Source organism: Natrix helvetica (assembly GCF_964273705.1).
Source record: "Natrix helvetica genome assembly, chromosome: 2".
Taxonomy (NCBI): domain Eukaryota; kingdom Metazoa; phylum Chordata; class Lepidosauria; order Squamata; family Natricidae; genus Natrix; species Natrix helvetica.
This window is the reverse complement of record NC_138552.1, coordinates 220,816,882-220,841,366: the sequence shown is the minus strand read 5'-3', so window position 1 is coordinate 220,841,366 and position 24,485 is coordinate 220,816,882. Positions and strand designations below refer to the sequence as shown.

At 38.7% G+C, this 24,485-nt stretch overlaps 1 protein-coding gene across 1 annotated transcript; it reads left to right on the top strand.

Moving 5' to 3' along the window:
- The first annotated feature begins 236 nt into the window (after positions 1 to 236).
- Positions 237 to 23,227, top strand: ERO1B (endoplasmic reticulum oxidoreductase 1 beta). Its single transcript, XM_081940245.1, has 16 exons — positions 237 to 717; positions 4,142 to 4,261; positions 5,092 to 5,175; positions 6,453 to 6,494; positions 7,268 to 7,350; positions 8,088 to 8,161; positions 9,129 to 9,249; positions 9,341 to 9,387; positions 10,489 to 10,500; positions 11,168 to 11,194; positions 14,134 to 14,226; positions 14,333 to 14,579; positions 20,927 to 20,996; positions 21,819 to 21,905; positions 22,382 to 22,515; positions 22,838 to 23,227. Exons 1-16 carry the CDS (start codon positions 607 to 609, stop codon positions 22,896 to 22,898), a joined length of 1,413 nt encoding a protein of 470 aa, XP_081796371.1. The 5' UTR covers positions 237 to 606; the 3' UTR covers positions 22,899 to 23,227.
- The last annotated feature ends 1,258 nt before the right edge of the window (positions 23,228 to 24,485 follow it).

The window sequence follows — 24,485 nt, the reverse complement described above, 5'->3', positions numbered from 1 at the left end:
TATTGCACAAAAAACGTTTTCCAAAAGCTAATCGCTACCTCGTCTTTCCCGCAAGCCCCCACCCCTCTATCCTAGAGAGCCTTTGCCTTCTATTGACGGTTATAAACTGCCTCCTCTTGTTTTGAAGGTGCGCGTGGTTCTTTCCTATTGGCCACTCTCTTCGCCCCTCCCCTTTCGTCACTCGAGTACAGTACTGTGGAGACAGAAACATAAGCTGACGGGAAGAGAGGTGGTTGGTGTACTACGTTTCCCAAGAAGCTTTGCGCGGACGAAGCTCTGTGATTGCTACTGTTTACTGCTCCTCCTCCTCCTCCTATGTAAAGGAAAGCGCTTGCAGGGGAAGCGCGCGTCTACTCTCCTTTCGCAGTGTGTGCGTCTGTATGTGTGTGAGGACTGGCACCGGGAAAGGAGCTAGGGCGGCGGCTGGAGGAGGTGAGCGCATCCACCCGCTCGCCTGACAGGTCCCTTTCCCGGCACAGCGGGGGATCGGGACAGGGAAGGCATCCTCCCCAGTGGTGCCGGCGGATATCCCGTACTCCTGGCTGCCCAAAGGCGGCGGCGCGGGGCACGGGCCCCCCAGGGACCCCGGCGAACGGCTTCTGCAGCATGAGCAGCAGTGGAATCGTCCGGAGAACTGCAGCGGAAAAGGATCGGGCGGCGCAGCTCTTGCTGGCAGCGGTGACTCTTTGCTGCCTTTGGTGTGCCATAGAGGCCCAGGTGAGCGGAGTCACCCCATGGGCAGGGAGTTCGTGGGGGTGAGGGGGGGAAAGCCATAGGGATCTGGAGTGCCTTGGGGTTTCCAAACCTTCCTGTTGGAGTTGAGATGGGAGAGTTGCGAGAGAAAGTCTTCCTCCGCTCACTCGCTGAGACCTCCTGGAAATCTCTCTTCCGGCGTTGGCGGGGGGGGGGGGGGATTCTTTGCTCTAGGTTAGCAGGTGTTTAATGCTGATTTGTAATTAAGCCGAGAGACTGTCAACTAGGATTATATTGTACCCTGTAAGGAACGGAGCAGAGAGAGGGAGTATGAAGGACCTTTTATGTGAAAGGCAGGGGAGGGTGGGGTGCTGTATTTCTGTGTGAATAAAGTGCAAAGCCTGCTCAATAGAGGAAGGAGAGCTTTGAGTGCTTAATGTTTATTATCTTTTTAAAACTTCAGTGGGTTTTGTGGAAACTCCAGGTTATGTCATGAAAAAGTCTGTTTAAAAGTCAATGGAGCAAACAGCTATGTGGCAAGAGGAGCCCCATCTTTCTGGCTGTTTGAGGTAGTTCACTCTTTGGGGAAACAGGTACTTCTAGGAAAGCTCAGGTAGACATAAGATGAAGGATGGTTGTTTAAAATGCAATATTTTTTACTGTAAGCCCCCTAGCCTGTCTCAAAGTATTGAAAATGTTATTGAGAAACTTATTTTTAACCATTGCTTTCCTATTAGAAATACTTCGGGGTGGGAGCTCTTGAAATGTAGTATATGAATTCCCAAAACAGGTAAAAGTATGAATAGTATTGCACAGAGTCTGTTAATTGTCTAGAGACAATCTCCCTCATGAATGTACCTGTGTGACATGCAGATTTATAAACACAGTTTTATAATAGCTGCTTAAAACAGCACAGGAGCCATTGTATGAAATGTGCTTTAAATTTGACTTTAGTTTTGTTGTATAGAATACAACATTTTTTTTCATGAAACTGTCTTCAGGAGCATATGCAGCTTACTTGAAAAGCTGATAAGCAAGTAAATATCTTTATGTTAAATCATGCTAATCACAGTGCGGGTTTTTTCTCCAGAACATAAGAGCTGTGGTGGACTACACAAAAGCCTATCTACCACACAAAGATCATTCATTTGTCAAAATACAATCTGCGTATCAGTAAGAAGACCACAAGCAAACCTTGAGTGCAATGTTCTCTGTTTTATTCAACAAAAGTAGCCTTCATTAATATGTCTCATTTTTTAAAGCAGTTCAAGTTCATTACTGCAAGCATATCTTGCAGAGGCAAATGTAATATATGTTGTGAAGAGATACTAACTTTTTATCTTATTTGAGTCTAGTCAGTGCATAATTGGAAGTGAATATCCTTTTTTTCCTTGTAAAAAGGATGTTTCCTTGCTTTGAAGGAATGTGTGGTTATTTCTTATTGGTTGTTCATTGGAGCACTTTAGAATTTTGGCTCAACCTGCCCATATATTCAATAGAGCTGGAAATATTCTGGGGACTTCTACTAAATTCATACTTGCCTACCTTACACAGAGCTAAAGAGATTTAAAGTTGATAGACTAGCATTTCTCAAACTTTTTGCCATCATGAAATGTTTGGAAAATGTAATTAAATTAAACAATAAAATAATGTGGGTGAGTCCTAGGACCCCATAATTAAATGCTGCCATCTTGTGGGATCTAGGAAGTGTGCTCTCTCTGTTGTGACCACTACCCTCTGAATAGTATTTATTTATGATTTCATCATTTCAAAACAAGATGGATGGCAAATACATTTCATAAGTAAATGGTACACCCAGAGAGGAGAACTGAGGCTATGAATGGGCTTTGACTTGGGCCACCAGATGGACTTCTGCAGATAGTTGCGACTGCCAAAAATCATTTAAGTACTGTAAAATTTACAGATTAGAGATGAAAGAAGGCTTGGAAGATCTATTTTTTCTTTATTTATTTCCCTAATATTTACTCAACAGGATCATTTTAAGGCAACAACATACACTTTTATTTGAGTATTTGACGTATTAAATGTATAATCCTTTCCCACAGAATACACTGTTCCTCAAAGCTATCTATTACTATTACAATGCTATGCTTTGTGTAGCATGTCAGGAGTCATTTTGTTGCTAAGCAAAAGGAGTTATTTTCCTATTTGCAAATTAATGAGAGATCAAACAGTAGATCCACATTTGTTTTCATGCCCGCTCTGTAGATATTCAGTCAACTTTGGCAGTCAAAATGGTGGCTACAACTGCGAAACACATCCAAAATGGCTTCAGTCACATAGATGCGACCACTGTTTCAACCTTTTTGACACCTGTAGATGCCCCTGGTCTCAGCCATGATACTCTTCTTGAGTACAGTTTGCACTTAAAGATTTGGCATTTAAATTTTTCATTTGAGTAGCATACTTTTTCCCCTACCCACTCCAATAGTCCTGTGATAACTGATTATTGTTGAAGTATTTCCATACATATTGGAAATATTTTTGTCTAATTAGCTCAATAAGTACTTTATTCTTTTAATATTTAGGGTACAAGAACAGGACAAATGTTTCAAATATTTTAACATAATACTGCTTATTTCAAATTTAGCTACATTTTGTATTCATTTCTTATAGTTAAACATTGTACTTATTACCAAAATTCTCATTGTCATGGCCTTTAACTTGGAGAAAGAGTGTATCGTAGGGCAAGTATTTTTGAACCAAGCTACCTCAAATGGGCTAACTTACAATATGTGTACAAAATACAAGATTCCTGATTCCCAGCGGAATCAAATTTGGGAAATTATGGTTGCTTCAGTACTACTGACTGCTACTGGGCTGTTGCAACGGTCACACGTTCTTCATTTTCAGTATTAACAGTTTCCTAGCCACTGGCAATCCTTCCATCCCTCCCCCACCCAGCAGCAGCAATCTACTTACCTGCTGGGAAGGGAACAGGATTTTTTATGGTCCCTCCCAGATTACCACTAGGAAACTCAATGGAAAAAATAGCAGGAAATCGGAACTGACTCCTGCACCCACTCCTGCACCCACTCCTGCACTGCTTTTTTGCCTGCCCTTGGTCATTCTGTTTCTCTTAAGTAAGGAAATTTCTTTGAAACATGACCTAATAGCTTCTAATTAGTTACTGTGATTTAGTACTGTGGATAGTTTACAAAAATAAAGACAGGTTTCATTTGACAGGTGTGTTGTAATGAAGAAAGGGAAGACCAATTGTGAAACATTTTCTTCTTATTTAAAAGTAAAGAGACCAAACTATATAGTTTTCCTTTTTTTAGTTTTAGATTTTATAAAGTAACCCAATCAGTTAAAATAGTTAAATTCCACCTAAATTGCTATTACCTCCTACTATTTTTAATTCTTTCTTCTTGGAGCCTAAATCTCTAGTGTAAATACCATTTCTAGCTGGGTTTTTTTTTCATAGGTAACAGGATTACTTGATGACTGCTTATGTGACATAGAAAGCATAGATGACTTCAACAATTTTAAGATCTTTCCCAAAATACAGAAACTTCAAGAACGAGACTACTTCAGGTATTACAAGGTAAAGTAAATGACATATTATTATAAAGCTGATTGAAAGCTAACTTTAATTCTCCAAAGAAAAGAATAAGATGTAAAGAAATCAGTAATTTTTTTAAAAAAAGGAGGTCCAGGCAGTGGGGGAAAGAGGGAGGTAGGGCTATGCAACTCATTTGCTAGTGCCCCTCCTTAGGCAGCAGCTGCACCCCCCTGGAAGGTTCTTTGGAGCTGTTTCTGGGTTCTGTGGGTGTGCATGAACAGATGACCCTTTGGGGCAGCCAGCAAAATACTATAAAGTGGCTGTGTGTAAATGTGCCCAAAGCGATAGGCAGGGAAAGTCTTGAAAGCAGCTGCATGAAGCTTGTGAACCAGTGCAGCTGCCTAATACATTCTGGAACGTTACTTTATTTGTGGCAATGAAAATCCATTGAGGGTGGAATCGATAATATTCGGAAACATTACACTCAAGGCAAGATATTTTCAAAAGTTGTTTAAAGGTAACTATTAACTAGTTTGAAACCTATAACTAGTTGAAAATTATACTGTTTTTCTTAGTGAATTAATGAAATACACTATGTATATAACTGAAGAACTGAAGGGAAACAGAGCAATAAGTAGCAGTTCGTTGGTGGAGATTATAACTGTCAAATTTTAAGTGGATGTGATAATGCATTCATAACTATGAGGTACTAGATCTTTGGCATGAGCTGCATTTCCTCCTCTGTTACACATGAACTCTCAGAATTATTTCCAATGACCTTTTTCCTTTTTGTTCAGTTTGTTTAGTCTCATAATTTTAAAACACTTCTTAAATTAATATGAATGACATTTTTAAAAAAATTGTTATTTAAGGTTAATCTGAAAAGACCATGTCCATTCTGGGCTGAAGATGGCCATTGCTCTATCAGGGATTGCCATGTAGAGCCTTGCCCTGAGGTAAGTTTCAAAACAAAGGAGAAAGCTGAAACAAGATTGTATTGACTTTTCTAGCCCTTGGTGTACTCTGAGTTTTGTTTGCTTATAGATGTTGGATTGCAGTTAGGTAATATCATTCGTGACAGTGAGTATGAGATTTTCTCACAGTTTATATAAAGTAGTTTGTCCTGACTTTATTGGGTTTTTTTCTCCTTGGTTTAATGGTTGATTGGAATATTGCTTTCTGCTTGATCGTTTGTCTGAGTGTTGGCTGCCGGAAGGGATTTGTTCTGGACTTTTTAAATTATTTGTTTGCTATATCATCTTTATTATTGTTTATTTATTTGGAAAATTTATTTGGTCGCCTCACATAATTATAAATAACTAAAGGTGGCACACTTATCTAATATACCTTCCTATTTTCCTGACAATGACATTTCTGTGAGATGTTGGGCTGAGAGAGGGATTGGTGAGGATCCAGCCAGCTTGCATGCCTAAAGTGGGACTAGAACTGATAGTCTTGCAGTTTCTAGACCAGCAGCTTAACCATGAGACCAAACTGTCTCTCTAAGCGAGCAACCTCTTTTTGTTTCTTTCTTTGTTTTTTTATTGTCTCTTTTGAATGCTGCGTAAAAGTGCTGTGTTTATTTTTATTAATGTCTATTTACCCTAATCAAGGAACTATCAAATGAAAATTAGACCCTACCAATATTGGCCGGGCAAGCTATTATAGATAAATACTCACATTCGCTATCATTGGTGATGGTATCTAGGTGGGTAATGAAACATCTATAAGCAAACAACCAGGCTCAGAGAGTATCAAGAACTCCACAGTTCAACACTGAGCTACATATATTCTCTTCTATTGGATTAACTATTCTGTTGACAACCTAATGTTTATTGTTACTGTGAGGATTTTATATAAGTGGATGTCAGTGACAGAATGATTATTTATATACACATTCTTGCATAAATGCTATGCAGACTTTGACTGTAGCATAGGTATTCCTTCGGTAAATTGGATTTATCATTTTTTCTTAAGCATTTTATAGGGAAATCTCTTTGCCTTTGATTGAATTTGACTCCCTTGAAATAGGCATGCAGACATTCAAACCTGTCAGATAATAAATGAAAGTTTCTTAATAGTCAGTTTATTTGTCTAGGGAATTAATGCACAACTAGTCTTCCTGACTGTTTGGCTCCAATTCTGAATTTTCTTTAGTACATTTATTTTGAGGGTTGAAAATTGCTTGAGAAAAAGTAAAGATAAATGCTTACATCACTTGTATTTATTTTAGAGTAAAGTTCCAGTTGGAATTAAAGCTGAAAGTACTAACAAAGTAAGTAATTTCTTTCAAAATAATCTAATCCCCCCCTCTTTTACATATGGCAAAGTTTGCTGTCTGAGTTTGCTGTCTACTCATGCCATTCCCAAATTCTTATGTAACATTGTGCTGTACAAAACCATTGCCGGCTGGTTTTGCACCACTGCAAAAGCAGTTCCAGCTTTTTCTTGCTTTTTTTATATTGCTTTTGTCTTCTAATAGAGAAGAAGTTGCAGCTGGCAATAGTATATTTCATTATGCTTCCTTGTCCTAGAAGCAGAGTTGATATTTTTGTCCTCCTTTCACCCACTCCTGCCTCTTTTTTTCTGTTTTCAAACGTAACAAGAGACTAAATAGAACTATTCTAAACAGAACAGGATAGGATAGGAATCTGGTTGAAAGATAACATGATATAAATTTTAGCTTATAAGCACTGGAATAATTATGTTATTCTATTGCTCTGTTAGTCTCTTGAAGTAAATATTGCAAGCAGTTTTGCAGTGCTTGAAAAGCTCAGAGAACTCCTTGTATCATTTTCATATTTTTTTAAAAATTACATTCATGTCTGGGACTTATGGGACTAAGGGTTTATAATAATTCTTTAGTACAATGAGGAATTTGGGGGAATACATGCAACAGAAAGTTCAGGATTTGGAAGAGATTATAGTAATGTATTAAAAAAATTAAGTACTATTTTGATTTGAGTAATAACTTAGATAAATAACTGGCAAGTATTTATCTAAAATATTGGTATTGGAGATCTAAAGATTACATATTTTGCCTTTCAGTATTCAAAGATAGCAAACCATACCAAAGAACATGAAGACTGTGAACAGGCTAACAAACTGGGTGCAATTAATAGTACATTAAGGTAATTATGCTTTCAATATTAGTGGAAGACATAATTCTTATTTAATGGTTCTCTATATATTTTTTATTCCTGATGTTCTGAGGAAACAAAATAGTTTCATATTTGATGTACCTTTTGTTTGAAACATTTGCATCAGTTCAATTTAAATTATACATGGGATGAATACATGCATCAGATAGCTGATAGTTTCTACAAAATGACTGCCTCTTAATTTCTTAAAACTATACGCTAGTACAATATACTGTATAATAATGAACTATCTCACTTTGACTCATAACCTCCTTATTACTTTTGGTCAGATGGTTCTAGTTTTAGATGTAAACTTCCTTAATTTTAATGGGTTCAGAAAAAATTATAGAACAACAACGAGGAAACAGTTATTTATTGCAACAGATGTAGCGTGAATACGTAATCTAATTCTGCTGAATTTGTACAGTAACTATGCAACTCTAATGATTATTGCAAATAGTTCTAAGAAAGTGCTTTCTGGCTCTATTACTATATGGAAAATAATATAGGTGTTTATGCTATTCCTATTATCTTGTCTTGATCTATTTAATTTTTAATCATTAGTGATTTTACGAGGTTCTGTGAAAGCTTGTTGGGACTATAACAGATATTTTTTTCAGGGTCATCCTAATAATCCTATCTCTGATTTCTATGTAGTTTGAGAGTTATATAAAAATAAATGCATTCAGTCCATAGCTAATATTATTTTCTATCTCTCTTTTATATAGTAACCAAAGTAAAGAAGCTTTCATTGACTGGGCCAGATATGATGATTCCCAGGACCATTTTTGTGAATTGGATGGTAAAATTTGAGGCATATTTTCTTCACTGTGTAACTAAGTAAATAAAGTTAGATTAAATATCCTTACACTTTAAAAACAGAATGTGTTAAAAGTTCTTAAAAATAGTTTCATGTTTAATAATGTTTCAAATGTAAATAAACTTTCGGCTTACTGTCTCTTATTGCTTTTTTGGCTAATGTTAAGTATAACAATTGCAAATACTACTAATCCAAAATGTTACTCTAAGGGGAACCTGGTTGGCACAGTAATTAAGAGAATGGAAAGCTAGCTTGGAAATTATATTCAAAGTGATCATCAATGAGTCTTCATAAAATTGAAGTAAGCTATTAAATGGGCTGCTATAAGATACAACCAAAGATGCATATTCTTCAACCTTTTAATTAAGGTTTGGAATACTTACAAAATTTGCATATGTGGCTACAAAAACCAATTCCAATTTCAAACTGCACCAACAGAAACCTTTCAGATGCTTGGCAACTTACTCATATTTATTACAGTTGCAGTGGCTTGGAGGGTCACGTGATCATTTTCTGACAAACAAAATTACTGTGGCAGCCAGATTAATTTAACAATTGTGTTACTATGGCAAGAAAGTTCGTAAAATGGAGCAAAACGTATTTAACAAATGTCTCGCTAAGCAACAGAAATTTAGAGGTCAATTGTGGTCGTACGTTGAGGACCACCTGTACTTTGTTCAATTGTATATAAAAATATAAAAGAAAATAAAAATATGTCATATTTTAAAATATTTATATATTTACCTTTAATATCCATTTTATTTACAATATTCACATTTAAAATGTAAAAATATAAAATGCACAATGTTGTTTATTTCTTCATAAATGCTTTTATATGCTATTGCTGTAATTTGATCTTTTACATCAAGACAGCTCCTTATACTGAATGTGTTGGCAAATTGCATGTTCCAATTCATAATTAAGCAGCACAGTTTTTCTTTGTTATTAGATGAGAGATCACCTGATGCTCAATATGTCGATTTGCTCTTGAATCCAGAACGATACACTGGATACAAAGGGCCCTCCGCATGGAGAGTATGGAACAGTATCTATGAAGAAAATTGCTTCAAGTAAGTGAAAATAGAGAGCAAAATTATTTGGTATTGAAATTTAAAATTCCTTAAATTACCAAAACATAAATTACCATATTTTTCTCCCTAGGCCACGATCTGTATATCGTCCACTAAATCCACTGGCACCAACCAAGGGTGAGTTGTTAAATCCTTTGTAATTGTAATATATCTATTCTGAATATTAGTTCTTAAGTAAAACATTACTGTGGTTTGTTGCACAATCAGCCAGATATTTAGACTGGATTTTGCATTTTTATCCAGCTCCAAAATTCTTCCCAAGGACCTGGAGTAGGTTGATGTTGTTGTTTGATGGTATTGGCGATATTGTCACTAACATTTTTATTAATACCTAAGGTTTTTTTAATGTCTGTTCCAGGGGTGTCAAACTCAACTTTATTGAGAGCCGCAACAGAGGGCTGGGGTATGCATGGCCAGCTTGATGTCACTTGTATCGGGAGCACTTGTGGTGGCCCAAGCACTCTGCTAGTGAAAACGACTTCCCGAGCCCCCAAACGAGTTCCAGAGCTTGGGCTCCATTTTTGCTGGCAGAGGTGCTGCGGGCTGGTCCTTCGCTATTTCCAGGGTAGCCTGAGGGCCAGATCTAAGCACCCTGTGGGCCAGATCTGGCCCGCAGGCCTTGAGTTTAATACCCCTGTTCTATTTGTTTAATTCAACTTGGCAAATATACATTCATCAGATAATGAAACACATTGAGACCTAGCTATATATGATAGTTGTGCATAATTAGCAATTACATCTGAAACCATAGTTCTTCAAACAATAATTCTGATTTGAATGGGAAGGCACATCTTTGTAAGAAATCACTTCCATTTTTCAGTTAAATCAATGCATCAGAAATAAAATTAACTAGTCTGATTTAGTAAAAAAAAATCCAATCATCTGCTCTCAGTTTATGTTCTTTAATTGGATATTTTTATTCTGGGAGGTACAAAATACATTCTTTTAAAGTGACCTATAACATAAAGCAAGAAGAAATAACACATTTTAAAAAATTGATATCCTTTACAATCTTGTGCCAGTATTCTCCCATTTTGTTATGGATGGCAAATATATCACTATTTGAATCTTTAACTTTTGAGAAAAATAGTGTTGGAGTTAATTGCAATCAGAAACTTCTGACCAATTTAACACACATACAGTATATGTTGATACTCTGTGCAGAAATAAATATGAAATAAATTATAATACTTATCTTTTATAACTTTTTTTTTTCAGGAGAAGATGATGGTAAGTTTTTGTGACATAATATTCTTTCACTGTATTATTTAAGATTCTGTAAAAAATCATAAGAAATGGGAAATCCCCCAGGATTACAATTTTACAATATTACCATACTGTACCTAATAAATGAATTTCAGTGAGAGATATAAAGTAGGAAAAATAAAGAAAGAAAAGTTTAACAAACATTTATTGGTTATATTGGAACACAAATGTTGTCTAGGATTACTATTCCTTTTCTCATGATTAATAGATGATGCTAATAATTGGTGATATGCATAAACAATTGCCATTAATACTATAATTCTATAGGGATCATTATTAAATTTGTGAGGTCCAGCAAACTAGATTAGAATGATGATTGATTTTCTGATGTTCTGTTACATTCCAGGGATCTTTATATAAATTCTGTTACTATGACTTGTTTTGAAATAAGCATAAATCAGATTTAAAACAGCTGAACCCTTTTTTCAACTTGAGAAATAAATATTTAAGAATGTTTAACGAGAAGCAATGAAGTGATACATCAAGATTCAGTTTTCACAAATTTTTAGATGAAAGGGCTAGATAATTTTGATATGTATTTTGGGATATGCTGTGAATTTAGATTTTCAAAGTATTTATTGATTAGATATGTCTAGGCCTTGTTTGAAATTAATTATTTCTGTATTCACAGGAGAATCGTTTTATACATGGCTAGAAGGTAAATTCAGTAATATAAAAATTCTAATGAAAAACAGCAAACTGTGTAATAAGAAAGTCCTATGAAATTTAAAGATTAAGGAATGAATTTCTATTCAAGGAAAAAAATGTAACAGTCAGCTTGTTAGCTAAAAAAAAACTTGTTGATTTTGCAAGATTTGATCATTTTTACTAAATGCTTTCAATGATGAAATTAATGTGTACCATCCTTTACAATCATCCTTTAAATGTTTTGCACAGGGCTATGCAAAACATTTTAAAGACATGCCTTGCAAATCATGTTAATTGAAGTAAGTCTTAAAGCAACCATGGCAAGCCATTGCAGTTCTTTTGAAGGCAGTTCCCAGTTCTCTGCATGTACCTGCCAGGATAGCATTTGAAATAATGCTTTAAAGTTTCAGCCTTTAAAAGGATATGTCCTAGTGGACAACCATTTAAATATGAGCCAGCAGTGTGCAGCAGCTGCCCAAAAAGCCAACACAGTTTTAGGCTGCATAAACAGAGGGATAGAATCAAGATCACATGAAGTGTTAATACCACTTTATAATGCCTTGGTAAGGCCACACTTGGAATACTGCATGCAGTTCTGGTTGCCACGATGTAGAAAAGATGTTGAGACTCCAGAAAGAGTGCAGAGAAGAGCAACAAAGATGATTAGGGGACTGGAGACTAAAACATGAACAGTTGCAGGAACTGGGTATGTCTAGTTTAATGAAAAGAAGGTCTAGGGGAGACATGATAGCAGTGTTCCAATATCTCAGGGGTTGCCACAAAGAAGAGGGAGTCAAACTATTTTCCAAGGCACCTGAGGGTAGAACAAGAAGCAATGGGTGGAAACTAATCAAAGAGAAAAGCAACTTAGAACTGAGGAAAAAATTCCTGACAGTTGGAACAATTAATCAGTGGAACAGCTTGCCTCCAGAAGTTGTGAATGCACCAACACTGGAAGTCTTTAAGAAGATGTTGGATAGCCATTTGTCTGAAACGGTATAGGGTTTCCTGCCTAGGCAGGGGGTTGGACTAGAAGACCTCCAAGGTTCCTTCCAACTCTGCTATTGTATTGTATTATTGTATAAGAAGTGGATTTCTCCAAAAATTTGATTTTGGACCTGTGGTTTTGAATTTACTTACCAAGGATCTTGAGTTACAAGAAAGCAGGGAGCTAGCCAAGGCATGGATGGTGCTAAATATTTTGGAATAGTAAAACCAAGGATGATTGTAAAGATCGCCATTTGTCTGAAACGGTATAGGGTTTCCTGCTAGGCAAGGGGTTGGACTAGAAGACCTCCAAGATCCCTTCCAACTCTGCTATTGTATTGTATGGCTGGCTTGATGTTTCCAGAAGAGTTTCACTCACTCTAATAAAGTTTGGAAAGCCCCTTCTTCTTTACAAATCACTTGTTTTGAATGCTTTGCTCAGCTGTTTTTTTAATGCAAGCTCTGGGTCAGGGCTGTCAAACTCCCGACCCATGGGCTAGATGCGTCATGCGCTGGCCACGGTCATGCCCGCTTTAGTGAAAGGGAAAAATGTCCCATACATCACGTGATGCCACCGTGGCAATGTGAGTTTGCCACCCTTGCTCTAGGTCAATTTTGCATAGGAACTACATATCACACATAAATAGAAAAAAATAGTAAAGTGATTACTACACTTGTAAATGAAATATAATAGGACTGATTTTATTATTCAAATCAAGTGTTGTAAATATTATCTAAAATATTGCAATATCTCCTATACTCAAGATACGTCTTATCAATGGATTGCTTTGATCAATTTCTCTAATCTGGCAATGTTCACCCACTTTGGATCCATTTTGTTGTGAGGTTTAAATATAAAACAAAACCATTGTTTTCCATTATGTGACAGAACTGTAATGAACCTTGGATCTAGCCACTACCCATTTCTGGTCTTTGCATGCTAAAGAAAAAGATCCACTATGTGCTTTCTATAAAATGTTCTAACTTGGAAACTGATTAGTGGGAATAAGGCAGAATTTGAACTATTGCTTTATTCTCCAGTCTTTCAGCTCAGCTTTGAATGAATGAAAAATATTGTGCAGTCATAGAAAGCTTTCGATCTGCTAGAGCAGTGGTTCTTTTTCTTCACTATGGACCCCCTTTAAATACCTTTTGTGGCCAGACTTAACTAAAAATTTAAATCATCTTCAAGCCTTCAAAGACCCCCTGTGATGATATCACAGACCCCAGGGGTCCACAGACCATAGGTTGAGAACCACCATGCTAGGGGATCCTGTTAGTAGAAATGGACAGAGGGAATCTTGACTGATTCTTCCTGCAATTATCTGTGCTGTTCTAGATAGTCCCCATCAGTTCTCCAGAACTCATCTCCATAAGTTGCAATAGTTGAAGGGACCAAAATTTTCCTTTTGTATCTATCCCAGTGGAATATTGCCAGTCTCAAAAAGCAACTCTTCCAGTTTTTTCAAGAATTTCCAAAGGTGGAACTGTTACAGGTAGTCCTCAACTTATGACCACAATTGAACCCAACATTTCTGTTGTTAAATGAGACATTTGTTAAGTGAGTTTTGCCCTTTCATTTTACAACTTTTCTTGCTACAGTTGTAAATCACTGCAGCTTACAAATTAGTAACCAGTTATTAAGTGAATCTGGCTTCACCACTGATTTTGCTTGTCTGAAGCTCACAAAAGGTAGGTCCACATGACCTTTGGACACAGCAATAGTCATAAATATGAGTGAGATACCAAGCATCTGAATTTTGATCACATTATCATGGGGATGCTAAAAAAGTCGTAACTGTGAAAAATAATCACTAGTCACATTTTTCAGTGACATTGCAACTTTGAACGGTCACTAATGAACTGTTGTAAGTGGAGACTACTTATATAGCAAACTACTTTCTAACTGGAGTATTGAATTATTTTCTAATTCAATTTTAACAATATTTTTATCTCATCTAGGGCTTTGTCTTGAAAAACGTGTATTCTATAAACTTATTTCAGGACTTCATGCAAGCATCAACTTACATCTTTGCGCAAACTATTTACTTGAAGGTAAATTGCCCCTTCTCTTTTTATTATTGTGGGAAGTTAATTTTTCCACTATTCCCATAAAAATAATTTCAATATTTACCTTAAAGCATTGTTTTTCTTTGTTCAGAAACATGGGGAAGACCTCGTTGGGGACCTAATGTCAAAGAATTTGCCCATCGTTTTGACCATACTGAAACAAAAAGTGAAGGACCAAGACGACTAAAAAATTTATATTTCCTATATTTGGTGGAACTGCGTGCATTGTCAAAGGTTGCATCATACTTTGAGCGTTCAATTGTGGACCTTTATACTGGAAATTCACAGGAGGATACAGAAACTAAGTCTCTCTTGTTAGAAATCTTCCAAGATACAAAGTAGGTGTGCTTTTCTTCTCCACCTTTAGTATGTATTCAGATACAGACAACTGAATAAAGTTGATTTCAGAAGATGTTTAGAGAATTGCAGGAAAATGAAGGTATTAAAACAGACCTAAAAATAAGGTTCAATTCACATATAAGATTAAACGATTGTTTAACCATAACTTATTATAAATAAATTTATAATAAATAACTAAATCATCAGGATTATGACAGATACTGGAAGAAATTCAGGTTGCCAAAACGGGACAAATGAAACATTATGCTGAGATCACACATGTGGTTAACACATACAGGAAATTAGCTTCAGGTTGCTGACGAACTAACGTGATATACTCAGCCGATATATAAGAATATTCATTTTTTTATCCTTTGACATTTTTTATTCTTCCTTTGAATTAGTTAACCCCAAAGATGGAGTGTTTTGATTAGAAATGTCAAATTATTGAGAAAGGTGCCATTTCAAGTGAATTCAGTGAACTAGTAATCTGTTATACAATATTGTTTTTGTGGACAACTGCTGCATTTTAGAATGCTGAGTCCTCTGTGTTACAGGATGTTGGGGTCAAATAGCTCAGTGGAAAAAGTTAGAAGGTCTGGGTGAATTTTAATAGGAGCCATGATGGCACGGTGGTTAGAATGCAGTATTGCAAGCTAACTGTGCCCACAACCAGGAGTTCGATCCTGACTAGATCAAGATTGACTCAACCTTCCATCTTTCCGAGGTTGGTAAAATTAGGACCCAGATTGTTGGAGGGCAATATACTGAAATTTGTAAACCACTCAGAGAATACTGTAAAGCACTGTAGAGCAGTATATAAGTCAGGGATGTCAAACTCAAGGCCCGTGGGCTGGATTCAGCCCACAGGGTGCTTAAATCTGGCCCTGGGGCCGACATGGAAATATCAAAGGACCGGTGCCTTTGCTGGCTAAAACAAGCCATCGGGGGGGGGGGGGGGTTTGCCTTCCAGGCCTCCAGCACACTGCCGGCCAAAAAACGGCCACACGAGGCCGTGCAGGGCCTTTGTATGGCCTGTTTTCGGCCAACAGAGTGCTGCAGGAGGACTGGATTGGACTGGATTACAATTATGTGGCCTCAAGTAAACCCTTAATCTGGATAGAAAACAAGCAACATCCCATGTTAATACTACAGTTTAATGCCAGATTTTACATACTGTAGGTCCATTTAATCTACAAGCAATAAACTATAATTGCCATTTCTATTTACTATCCTGGAAATTTACCTCTACTGTTAGATCTTGTATTATCATTTTATTTATGCTATTGTATTTTTATTATTAGTTGAATAATAAAAATACAATAGTATAAATAGCTTTTCTGCCTAGAAAAGCAATTACTATTAAATAATGGGATATACATTTAGAAATAAAAGTCTAGTGGAGTATGAAGAATAAGTAAATGTTTGCCAGTAATATCTGTTAGAAGAAATAGGAAAATGGTTATAGTAAAGAACTGTGGAAAGAAAGAAGGGAAAAATGCATCTTGAGCCTGTGTCAAACTGCCATCATGGCCACACCCACCCCAGACATGCCCACCATGCCCACTCCTTCCCCCAGCTACACACAGACACATGGCCCTCCAAGTCAAACACAACTCTGATGCGGCTCTCGATGAAATCAAGTTTGATACTCCTATCTAAAATTCTATAATGAAGTGATATTGCTATTCAATAAAAGCCATGGGAAATGGCCTTGAAGAGCAGAAGGAAGAGTCACTACCAAGGAAATGATTAGAGCAAGAGGGATTTGAACTTGGGCCAAGAAAATAACTTGAGAAACCCTCTCAAACAAGCACATCCCTAATTTACACAAAGATAAAGGGAGGACAAAATACAATCAGACTTGCAAGATTCTGTTACTGTAGAACTACAGAGCCAGGGCCTGCGGCTGATGCTTTGCAATGCAAGGTCTGTTACCAACAAGGCCCCCCTCATTAATGAGTTGATCTCAGAGGGGGAGCTAGACCTTGCAGGGATAACGGAGACCTGGTTGGGCCACGAGGGTGGTTTACCCCTCGTGGAAATGTGCCCACCAGGTTTCCGGGCATTCCATCAGCCCCGGGCCCTGGGTAAGGGTGGTGGGGTGGCGGTGGTTATTCGGGAATGTTTAGAGCCGAGGGAGTTCACTGTCCTTCAGATACCCGGGTGTGAGTCCCTTGGTGTGAACTGGGGCCCAGGGAGGCAGTGGGGCTTGCTGATTGTATACTTGGCTCCTCGCTATGCATCAGCAGCCCTGCCCGAGCTCCTCGAGCTAATCTCAGCGACGGCGGTTGAGACTCCCAGACTTTTGGTCATGGGGGACTTCAACTTGCCGTCAACGGGAGCGGCTTCCGAGGTGGCTCGGGAGTTCATGGCTTCCATGACGGCCATGGACCTGACCCAATTAGTTCAGGGCCCCACTCACGAAGGGGGCCACACACTGGACCTCATTTTTGTATCTGAACAGTGGACGAGTGGTCTGGGAATAGGGGACTTAGTCATCACGCCCCTGTCATGGTCAGATCACTCATCCCTCCGGCTGGACTTCCCTGGCGCTATCCCCCACTGCGAGGAGGCGGAACCAGACTCTACAAGCTGGTACCGCCCCAGGCACCTGATGGAATCGGACAGATTCCAGACGGAGCTTGGGCCAATACCTGTAGCCCTGTCCCGCTCCCGCTCCGAGGACCTAGTGACTGCCTGGAATAGGGCGACGACTGGGGCCTTGGACCGGGTTGCGCCTTTGCGACCTCTCCTGCGGCATCGACCCACCCGGGCTCCTTGGTTTACTGAGGAGCTAAGGGTGATGAAGCGCCACAGGAGACGTCTAGAGAGCAGGTGGAGGTCCTCACGCTCCGAATCTGACCGAACACAGGTAAGAGCCTATTTGCGGACTTACCTTGTGGCAATAAGAGCGGCCAAGCGTAGGCATTGTGCCGCCCTTATTGCGTCCGCGGATAACTGCCCTGCCACCCTGTTTCGGGTGACCCGTTCCCTTTTATCGCAGGGGACGCGGGAGACACCCTTACAGGGAAGAGCAGAGGAGTTTGGGGAATATCTTCAGGACAAAATTGATCAGATCCGGAGCGGATGGACCTCCGTCAGTGGACCAGACGAGCCGTCAACAGCGAGTCTTGAGAGACCATTCTGGGATGAGTTTGACTCTGTTGCTCCTGAGGATTTGGACAGGTTGCGTGGACGGCTGCGGCCCACCACATGTTCAATGGACCCGTGTCCCTCCTGGCTGGTACTGGCAGCCTGGGAGGTGACACGAGGCTGGCTTCTGGGCCTGGTGAACGCCTCATTGGGTGAGGGATACTTACCAACCGCCTTGAAAGAGGCGGTGGTGAGACCCTTGCTCAAGAGACCTTCGCTCGACCCAATGGAGCTAGCTAATTACCGTCCAGTCTCCAACCTCCCCTTTTTGGCGAAGGTTGTTGAGAATGTGGTGGCGCAGCAGTTCCCGTGACACCTGGACGAATCCAACTATCTAGACCCACGCCAGTCCGGCTTCCGACCCGGGCACAGCACAGAGACAGCCTTGGTCGCATTGGTCGATGATCTCTGGAGGGCTAGAGATAGGGGTTGTTCCTCTATCCTGGTCCTATTAGACCTCTCGGCGGCTTTTGATACCATCGACCATGGTATCCTATTGCGCCGGTTGGAGGGGATGGAAGTCGGAGGCACCGTTTTGCGGTGGTTCGGCTCCTACCTCTCCGACCGGAAGCAATGTGTGTTGACAGGGGGGCAGAGGTCGTCCCTGAGGCCACTCACCTGTGGGGTGCCGCAGGGGTCCTCTTGCCTCTCCTGTTCAACGCATATGTGAAGCCGCTGGGTGAGATCATCCGTGGTTTTGGGGTTGAGTACCACCTGTACGCTGATGACACTCAGCTGTACATTTCAACCCCAAACCACCCCAACGAGGCTGTCGAAGTGATGTCCCGGTGTCTGGAAGCCGTCGGGGTCTGGATGGGGGACAGCAGACTCAAACTCAACCCCTCCAAGACCGAGTGGCTGTGGATACCGGCGCCTCGGTTCAGCCAGCTGACACCATCGCTGGCCATAGGGGGCGAACAACTGTCCCCTGTGGAACGGGCGCGCAATTTGGGCGTCCTCCTTGATGCCCAGCTGTCAATGGAGGACCATGTGGCAGCCGTGGCAAGGGGGGCGTTCCACCAGGTTCGCCTGGTGCGCCAATTGCGCCCCCTACTGGACCGGAGTGCCCTGCGCACGGTCACTCATGCGCTGGTGACGTCTCGCCTGGACTACTGCAATGCCCTCTACATGGGGCTTCCCTTGGGACGCATCCGGAGACTGCAGCTAGTTCAGAATGCAGCCGCGCGGGTTATCATGGGGAGTACACGATACTCCCACGTAACACCTCTCCTGCGTGAGCTGCACTGGCTACCTGTGGCCTTTCGGGTGCGTTTCAAGGTATTGATTACCATCTTTAAAGCGCTCCATGGCATAGGACCTAGTTATCTGCAGGATCGCATCCTACCACACACGTCCCTACGACCAATCCGCTCACACAGGGAGGGAATCCTCCTGGTGCCGTCCGCTAGGCAATGCCAGCGGGCGACACCTAGGAGTAGGTCCTTCTCTGTGATGGGCCCAACCCTCTGGAATGACCTCCCCCCCGACATTCGAACTACCACCGACCTCCGTTCCTTCCGTCAAAAATTAAAGACTCACCTGTTTCAATCAGCTGGCCTGACACTCTCTTAGTTTTGCCTCCCGGGGATATATTTTAATTGGGTTTGGGTATTTTAATTGGGGATGTTTTTTAGGGTTTCTATAGTATATTTATTTCTTGTACAGTCTTATCTCCTCCATCCAAATGTTTAGTATTTAATTGTTTTATATTATTGTATTTTATGCATTTTATTTGATTGTACACCGCCCCGAGTCCCTTTTTGGGAGAGGGGGCGGTTTAGAAATCCAAGAAATAAAAATAAATAAAATAAATAGTTGTCACAAGAAAACTGGGGTGTCAAACTCTATTTCATTGAGGGCCGCATCAGGGTTGTGTTTGACCTCAGACGGCCTGGGGGTGGACGTGGCCAGCTCAATGTCACTTGTGGTGCCTTTGGTGGCCCGTGCGCTCTGCCAGCAAAAACTGGTTCCCGAGCTCCATTTTTGGCTGTGACAGCCTTCTACAACCCTCCGCGAACCAAGACAGAACTTGTGGCCCTCACATGCTCCATTTGTGGCTGCGATGGCCTCCTGGAATCTTCTGCCAGCGAAAACAGAGCTCAGGAGAGTGCTTGCAGGCTCGTCCTTCACTGTTTCCAGGGTACCCCCACGGGCCAGATATAAGCCGGGCTGGATCTGGCCCCCAGGCCTTGAGTTTGACAACCCTGCAATAATAACAATCCTAGCCTCTATAGCAGGGGTGTCAAACTCAATTTCATTGAGGGCCGCATCAGGGTTGTGTTTGACCTCGGGCCGAAGTGGGCATGGCCAGGGTAGGCAAGGCCAGTTCAATGTCATTTGTGTTTGGGGCACCTGTTGTGGCCCAAGAGCTCTGCCAGAAAAAATGACTCCTGAGCTCCATTCTCAGCTGCGACGGCCTCCTGCAACCCTCTGCCAGCAAAAACAGAGCTTGTGGCACTCGTAAGCTCCGTTTTCTCTGACAGAGGCACTGTGGGCCAGTCCTTTGTTGTTTCCAGGGTGGGCCTATGGGCCAGACCTAAGCATCCCGCAGGCCAGATCCGGCCGCTAGGCCTTGAGTTTGACACTCCTGCTGAATAGGATTGGTTTCTTAGTCAAATCTACTTTGTTAAGCTGACAAATTCATTCTGGAGACAAAAGTAGTAGAGTTGTTAAAATATCTGTCAGATATCATAATGTGCATACAATATGTAGTTTTGGATGAAGTTTTCTCTCTGTCTTTTGAACAATAATATTCTCTATTGTCAGAAAGTTAGTTTGTAATTGTTTGTTTATTTCTATTTAGCGGGGGGGAGGGATATAGTGACATACTACGAAGCCCACAAGACATTACATCCAGATGAAAAAAAGAAAGAGTTTTATAAAAGAGTTGCCGAGAAAGACAAAATTGAGAATTGTAGCTAAAACTGTTGTGTAATGAAGTATTTCATGTTGTTATTTCCTTTGGAATATTTGTTAAGAATCCTTTGAGGAAAAAACATAAAAGTAACATTTCTGCATTGCTTATAGAATTGGACAAACCATGTAACTAGGTATGCCTATAATATATATTTTGGCTCTTGAGCTATATTTTAAACATTTTATTTCAATTAATTGTAGAAAGTGGATCATTATTAGTAGTATCCAAACTGTTTTGTTGAATAAGTCTAATTCATTATCAAAATTTATCTAGGTCCTTTCCTATGCATTTTGATGAAAAGTCCATGTTTTCTGGAAACAAAAAGGAAGCCAGATCTTTAAAGGTAAACATAGTTTTTACATTGATAATTTATATGTACAAATAAAAGATACTTTAAATTAGATTAAATCATGTTTCTTTGCTTTTATGTATGCATTTGATTATTTTGCTTTATATTTGAGGCAACATCAGTAAACATCAAGCTACTTTTAAATTCTTACGAGTAATATTTCAGAAAAGTAGCAAGCAAGTCATCAGAATGTAAGATATTGGATTAATGTAAGATACTAATTAGAATCTCTGTCATGCTATCTATTTGCATAATTTTGAATCATCTTCATATTTCTACTGTTTACAGCTGTACTTTATAGCTTTATGGTAAATGCCAATTCATAAGCTTCTTTACGACATAAAAAAATGCAACTTTTTCTTTTTATGAGAATATGAAAGAAACACCAGGAGCAGAAGCACCCAGGGGTGGAGATCAAATGATGGAACAAGTATTATGTCATGCCAATTCAAACTCCACCTCTTTTTTAGATATGTTGTTGCACACATGTACAAAAGGTGCAGAACTTCACCACAGCAATGTTGATTTCATCCTTTTGACAAGATATCTTTTTCAAAGCCAATAGTACTTAGTGAAACTGACATAGAATTTATAGAATAACTATGGATACATTCAGACAACTTGCCATCAGATTAAAAATGGTTGCAAACGATAGTTTGAACTAATTAGTTTGAAGGCTTGGTTACCTCTAAAATGAAAATGATACACAAAATTAGGAAGTAAAGAAAAACATTGAGAGAAGAGAATGTTGGCCCACATCTTGAGAATCATTAATGCCTTATAAAAAGTTTTAAACATGTTTTTCTGTATTGGTAGGAAGAATTCAGATTGCATTTCAAGAACATATCTCGCATAATGGATTGTGTTGGATGTGATAAATGTCGTTTATGGGGAAAATTACAGGTATCTGATTTTTTTTTCATATTTTTAAGGTTAACATTCTTACATAGCAAAACAGTTTTCACACCAGCTAAACTATTCCCTATACTCTGCATCTCTAAGGCTGGTTAATATCAATATGGTAAATTTTAGCTTTACTATAGATATTTCACATTTGCTGTATTATGACATTCAAGCTATTCAAATAGTACATGTCATTTCACCAATTATAGAATACAAGTGCTATATAGTAGGAATACATACCCCATTATGCAAATATTATTCAATATTTATATTAAAATACTGCATAGCAATAGCACTTAGACTTATACTGTGTTTCCCCCAACCAGAAAATAGACTTAAACAGAAAATAAGCCCTGGCTGGATTTTTTAGCATGTTTGTAATATAGGCCTACCCCAAAAATAAGTGTAGAAATGCCCAAAGTTGTTAATGAATGTATATTGCACTCTTGCTGTTTAATATATTGGTTCTCTTTCAGACTCAAGGTTTAGGAACTGCTTTGAAAATCTTATTCTCCGAAAAAGAAATAAAGAATCTTTCTGAGTACAGTCCGTCCAAAGGTTTTCAATTGACACGGCAAGAAATAGTTGCTCTTCTGAATGCATTTGGAAGGTAAGTTACACTTGAAATTTGTTATAGCTATGTAGTGATAGGCTGGGCTTTTTCTTCGTGTAATATGGACTTTAAAAATATGTATGTACAAGTATCCCTCAATTTATGACAGCAATTCAACCCAGAATTCTGGTCACAAATCATTGCAATTATTAATTTGATTCAATGTTATGATTATTTTTATGACGGTTGTTAAGCTAGTTTTCGATCAAATTTCTGATTTGATCTAAAATTCAAGTTGGTGTTTCATGCATGAAGAGCTTCCTTCTTTTAATACTGAACTTCTGTAGACTTGATCCTTCTTCCTTTCTCTTCTTCACAGACTTTCTACAAGTATACGAGAGCTACAGAATTTCAAAGTCTTACTGCAACAAAAAAGTTAACGAAGGCTTTGTACCTATTGGTAGAAGCAGCCACTAATTTATCACCAGGCAAAACGAAGCCAATCTGCATACAAGACTGTTCTAGAAAGGCAAGAATATATATAATTCCAATTTGAATATTTAAAATAGAAAAGGTTACATTGGACAAAATATTTATGGATAAACTACCTGGCTTTAGTTATGTAAAATCTTTGTTTTCAACTGTTTCACTATTCTTACTCTCTACTACTTTTGTTTCATCATCATTCAAAAGAAATGTTGCCTCTCCTACTTTACATCACCATGCAGGAACCTCATCCTGGCTACATTGCTTACATGAAAAAGATTCTTTCTAAAAATATCTGAGTGGAAATGCTTTTTTAATGTTTATTTGGAGGTATTGACGATATGTAAGAAAAATGTTTTCTTGCATTTGTATTTTGTTTGTTACAGTCTCTGTCATGGCCAGTAAATATTTTACTAAAATAAGCCCCTTGGCATCCAGGGGAAGTAGTTATTGGGGAATCTCAAGTTATTTTTGTGTTTGCCTCCTTGTCCTCTTCTCCTTTCCTTTTTTATTTTATTTTTCTACAACACAGCTGCTTTCTCTGATAAGACAAAACTGGGTTAAATTTATCAGTTTTTATTCTGAATGGATACTGAAAGGCTTTTCCCATTAACTGCTGCTAGCTTAAAAAATTCAGCTCAAGCTTTAGTCATGGACCTTAATCTTCCATTTCAAAAACCTTAAAAATTCTTCTTATTCTGGTGCTCTTCTATTCAAAAACAATAAAAAATAAAACTAAATATTTTCACAGATAAATGGCAACTTTTTTAAAAAGAAAAAGTCACTTCCAGAATTCAACAGAGCACATTCTATCTATGCAATCTCTAATTACACCTTTAAAAATATAGTCTCTAATAAAATGGATATTCTATACATTTGTTCCTAAATCTTTATCTACAAAGGGGGATCTAGTTATCAAAGAACTGTTGCAGGTAATAAACCTTTAAATTCTTAATCTGCAGTAGGAAGAAGTCTATAAATTGTGAAGGAGCACCTTATTAAAAAACTGTTTGTAATGTAATATTTGTATTCTGTGAGGGAATGAATGTCAGTTTAAGTACAATATACAGATTTGTACATATTTTGCTTTGCTTTGATAAGTAAAACAAGTCTTTACAAAATGAATTAAAAGTGCTCTTAAAATCTTCTAATTTAAGACATGTCTGCTGCTATTGTTGTTGTGTGTGTCTCTATTTATACTGCATGCTTTAAGCAACATAATTCCATAACTTTGTGATTTAAGTTTTTAAAAATGAAGATTCTCAGCTGTATGTATTTCCACATATGTGAAAGTTTCCAGTGATAACTAAATGAAGAAAATTATAATGTTTTGTCCTTATAATTTAAGATTTCATTGTTTATTAAAATCAATAGATAGTGAGCAATATTCTAAAGATTGCATTCAGTTCAGCGCTTAACAAATAGGAACTTCAGATCTTTATGGTAGATAGGAATAGTCTTGTATCAGATTCTGCAACTAGGGAAACTTGTCTGTGCCTTATAATTTAATGTTACTGGCAAGGTCTGTTACTTGTAAGATC